We start from the raw sequence: 4,564 nt of genomic DNA on the forward strand, positions 1-4,564 counted from the left end.
GTGGTGTGTTGCCCCCTCAGGTGCCCCCGACACACTCAAAAGTGCCCGTTTTGAGGTAGATGTGAGACCCTGGGGCCTCTTTCTTCTCTAGGTTTCCTCTGGGACTTTTTCCTGTGGGGTTTGGAAAAGCTGAAGTTTAAACAATATCCTTAATGTTCTTAAATTAAAATAATCCCTTAGGCTTAGTTTTTCCACACTTAAATCCTCCACGGTGTTTGCAAAGACACATGGGTACATGTTCTCATGTCAGTTCTCAGCTCACCATAAAAAGATTTAAAACAATTTAATGGCAAATTACGGAAAGAACTTGATGCCGGTCTACATGGATTTTTAAAGTGTCTGCAGGAATGTGTATGTTTTTAAATCATTTTATTTAAAGTTTCATAATAAATACTTCTCCTGTGGGTTTTCCCAGCTGGGAACACAGAAATCAAACAGCTCTGCGTAGGAGAGTTTACATTTTTCACCTCTGGTTTAACATGGGTGGTTCAAAGTCAGCAGGCTGGGTCATTTCTGGAGGTTACAGGAGAGCTGCCCTCCATTTTCATTATAGAGTGCAGATTATTCCAATATTTGCCTATTTTTGGGCACCTTTTAAGTGCTGCCTCAGCCTCCCCCCGGCCACGTACTCCCCCAACTCTTAGGACAGTTTCGGGATGCTCCACATCACAACTTCACCCCCATTAAACCCCAAAAGAGCACATTCAAGACGACAAACCAGTTGTGTTCACACTCCCAGAAAACAATCTTGAAAAAAAAACCTGTTTAAAAGCCAAAAATGATTCAGGGTTGAGTTCCCCCCCCCCATTTTGAGATGATGCTCAGAAATAAACCTCAGCCTGCGGAAAGCACAGGTGAAAACCTCCCCGAGGAAAATGCAAGGCTTCCACTTGAGTGAATGTGGCATTCTTTCATTGTTATTTTTAAAGGGCCTGATTAATGGGCTGGGGAACCAGAAACGTTTTCATTTCTGGGTAAGATCAAACTAAATTCTGTTATCTTTCAGCTTGGCCCCCGTTACCCATCCAGACCCCACAATGTACCCGGCCTCTGTCCCAGCCGGGAGTTGCATCTGGGATAAACTACATGGGGGATAAAAAAAGGAGAAAAAACAAATTTTGGGTAGTGAACATCCAGCCTTGACCCCACCAAGCAAGGTCAGAGCATTTCCATGTGTATTTACCCTCCTGGCCATCATTTCTCCTGCTTGGGCTCAAGCCACAGGGCTCAAAGAGATGATTTCTTTCAAGAAAGAGGTTTGTGCTCATCTCCCGGGCCCCTCCCTGCCTCTTCCACCTTGATTATCCCGAAGGGAAGGTTAAGGAGGGAAGTGGCTTTTGGAGAAACTGGGCCAGGGGAGCGCAGAGGTTCTCTGCGTCCCTGGGAGAGGAGCGGGGCCGATGCTTTCTGCAAAACGAACACGATTCCCATCAGTCCTGCGCCGCTCCCTTTGCACAAATGAGTTTCTTAAAAAAGCACGCAAGAAATGAGCTCAAACGCTCGTCCCAGAGCACGGGGACGCCCGCGGTCACACAGCCGCAGGGTGCGGGGTGGTGGCAGAAACCGCCCAGCATCTCCCGCACCCGCTGGCATGTGGACGTGGGGCAATGGGGTGGCTGTTTCTGCCCCCTCCCCTCATATTTGCCCCCTGTGCTGTTACCCCCTGCTTGCACCGTCGTGGTGTTTCCAGCACTACTGCAAGAAGGGAAGAAAAGGGACAAGGTGGAGAGAGGTTGAAGCTTTGCGGGGAGCCCATCACCATCAGGGCTGGGGTGAACGGCTGAGTTAATTAACTATGTCAAAAACTGCCCAGAAACAAAAAAAACCCAACCTCCAAACGGACAACAAAACCAAATCCTTGCATGCCTAGCAGAGAGCGAGAGGGCAGGGGGGCGAGGAGGGCAGAAAGGAGTGCTTCAAATTAGATCAAAATCCAACGAGCTAATGCTGGCGATTGGAGCTCTCCAGAAATTAAAGCTGTTGAACTGCAGCAGACTGCAGTCCTCTTCGTCGGAGATGTCCTGGCTGACCTGATCCCTCTCGCCGACGAGCTTGCCCAGCCCTCCTTTGGGTTTGTAGAGGGCCATGTCGCTGAGCCCCAGCCCCTCCAGCTCCGCCACGTCCAGCCGCGGGATGGGCATCCTCCAGTAGATGAAGGAATCGTACTGGCTGCTGATGGTGTCCAGCATTTTCAGGCTGTGAAGGCAAAGGGGGCGAGGGGAGAGAAGAGGAGGAGAAAAGCTCTACCAAAGGCACAGGACAGCTGCCCCAAAGCGGCTGAAATTCTCGGGCGTTGCCATATTGACCAAATCCCCCCTGCCCAATTGATGGGGCAGGAGAGTCGTAGAGGTTTGACTCCAGGCTGGGTCTAAATGCAGACTTGAGCCCTGCCACTGGTCTTATCCATGGCCTTGGTCACAGCCCTTCTCTGAGCCGTAATTTGGAGGGGCGTGCAATGGGACTTGTTGCCCCGTGCCTCAGTTTCCCCATCTGCACAAAGGGGAACGTGGGAAGGAAGGCCACGGTGGGGGCTAGCCCCTTCCCAACCGCATCTCCCGACATCCATCCTGGGCACCTCGATGCCTGTGGGGTGGCATCAGTGGGGAGCAAAGACGGGCTGTCCCCCACATCCCGCTCTGCCAGGAGGGACAGAAACCGGGATCCAAATGAACCATTTTTGCACCAAACTGTGCAAAAGGGTCTCGCCCTTTCGCTGTGCCAAGCCCCCCGTGGAGCGGGCAGTGAGGGGGGTCCCTGCGCATCCCCCCGCTGCCCGCAGAGCCCACACTGTCCCTCCCTCCCCGGCCCTCGTGGCATCGCATCACCCCGGGGAACCGCGACCGAACCCTCTAGAAAGGGCTGGAAGAAGCATCGCTCAGCGTTGCCACTGCACCCCACCCACCCCGCCGGTGCCGGCTGCGTGCCCGCCATCCCGCCCGCTGTGCCATCCCGCCGTGCCATGCCGCAGAGCCCCTCCCGCAACCCCACCCGGATCCACGGAGAATTGGGAAAGAGCGGGAGGGGACGTGGTTCAGCTTTTTCTCCGGCACGGCATGGCCTGAGCTGAGTCACTGCCGCGCTGACTTGCTTTTCCCTGGCAGTATTATGTCATTCACCTCTGCGCATTTGGCAACAGACGTGGGGGAAAAAAAAAATCAACGAGCTGACCCAAAATATCCTCCTTTTCCCGCTGATTCCCCCGTTTTAAGCCCTGGGAATCCGAATCCTAAAGGATGATTCAGACATAGCTTGAATCATGCCCTCCCTCGCTCCCCATCCATGCGATGTGGAGTGACCAGCTGCTAAATTTAAGATTCCCGATGTAACTCAGAGGCTATGAAGGGCTCCTGTGTCACCCCTTGGGTAAACTGAGCCACGGTGCTTTGAAATAGCCTCCTCCCCAGGGATATATCCCTGGGTATTTTTCTGCACAACAGCAGCGAATTATTTAACAGTGACGGATGTTGTGGACAATGGCTTTTAAAGCTTCAAAGGGGGGAAAAGGGACTTTAGCGACAAGAAATAAAAAATTCCAATCTCCAGAAAAGGCAATCGATACGGGGAAAAAAAACCCTCCTGCATTGCGTGTCACCCCCGAGGAAGAGCATTTCCCCTGGGATCAGTGTGGTCCGCTTGTCCTTTGGGGGCAAAAACACCTTCATCCTCTTAATCCCTGCTTACCTCCCCCGCCCAAAAAATCCTGGGGTGCCAACGCTCCCCTCCACACAAATCTCTTCCCAAAAAAACCATCCTCTTGCTTTTCATCCCCCTTTACCCACATCCCGCCATCCCGTACCTGTCGAGGATGGATGGGCTCGATGCCGGCCGGGCTCTTTGTGCTGGGAAGCCGCAGGCGTCGCAGCGTCGCTTTTGTCTGCTGGCGCGTCTGGGTCTGCAATGCAGCCCCTCGAAGCCGCTCGATGAATTCCCCTTCGTCGTGGGGGGGGAGACGATGGGCAGATGAGTCAGCGGCTCCCACCCGCGCCGGGGAGGGGGAGGACGGCCGACGGGGACGCACAGGAGGGGATCCTGCGTGCTGGACCCCCAGGATGGAGATATATTAAACTTACAGAGGATGGGAGATTTCCCGCAGCGATTCCTGATTCACTCTTCAGCCTCCAGCTCAGAATTTGGGGGGATAACGGACCGTTTTCAGCTTCCAAGGAGCTGGCAAAGGTTTCTTTTTACCTGCGTGCGAAGAAATGGTGTGCCGCGGTACCCCCAAACCTTAGGCTGTAGGAGGGCACTTTGCGGGTCAAGCGCAGGGAGGTTTGGTGCAAAAAAACCCCAGATAGGGTTTTTTTTTGTGGTGTTGCTGAGCCTGGAGGTGTTTGGTCCTGATGCTGCATGGCAAAAATATCTTGGCTTTGTGTCTGAAGCCAGACGTGGAGCTAGAAATAGGAGGGAGACACCCAAAGCCGGCATCGCTGCCAGGGCTGGGAGAAGGGCTGCCTCAAAGCCAGGGGTGGGGGGCACCTCGCGCAGCCCCACTGCCCCCCACTCCCCACCACAGCACCCGTGGGCACCGGGCCATAAACGCGCGCCCTGCGCTGGGGCGGGGTCG

General features: G+C 54.0%; 1 protein-coding gene across 1 annotated transcript; it reads right to left on the bottom strand.

Moving 5' to 3' along the window:
- Positions 1 to 1,916: 1,916 nt before the first annotated feature.
- On the bottom strand, positions 1,917 to 2,189 carry MLLT11 (myeloid/lymphoid or mixed-lineage leukemia (trithorax homolog, Drosophila); translocated to, 11). Its single transcript, XM_009578433.1, has one exon. The coding sequence runs from the start codon at positions 2,187 to 2,189 to the stop codon at positions 1,917 to 1,919; it is 273 nt and encodes a 90-aa protein (XP_009576728.1).
- Between the last annotated feature and the right edge of the window lie 2,375 nt (positions 2,190 to 4,564).

Source organism: Fulmarus glacialis, unplaced genomic scaffold, assembly GCF_000690835.1.
Source record: "Fulmarus glacialis isolate BGI_N327 unplaced genomic scaffold, ASM69083v1 scaffold27965, whole genome shotgun sequence".
NCBI lineage: Eukaryota > Metazoa > Chordata > Aves > Procellariiformes > Procellariidae > Fulmarus > Fulmarus glacialis.

What these genes read in the sequence shown, in the direction of transcription:
- MLLT11 (XM_009578433.1), bottom strand. Translation starts at nt 2,189, where the DNA reads ATGCTGGACACCATCAGCAGCCAGTACGATTCCTTCATCTACTGGAGG.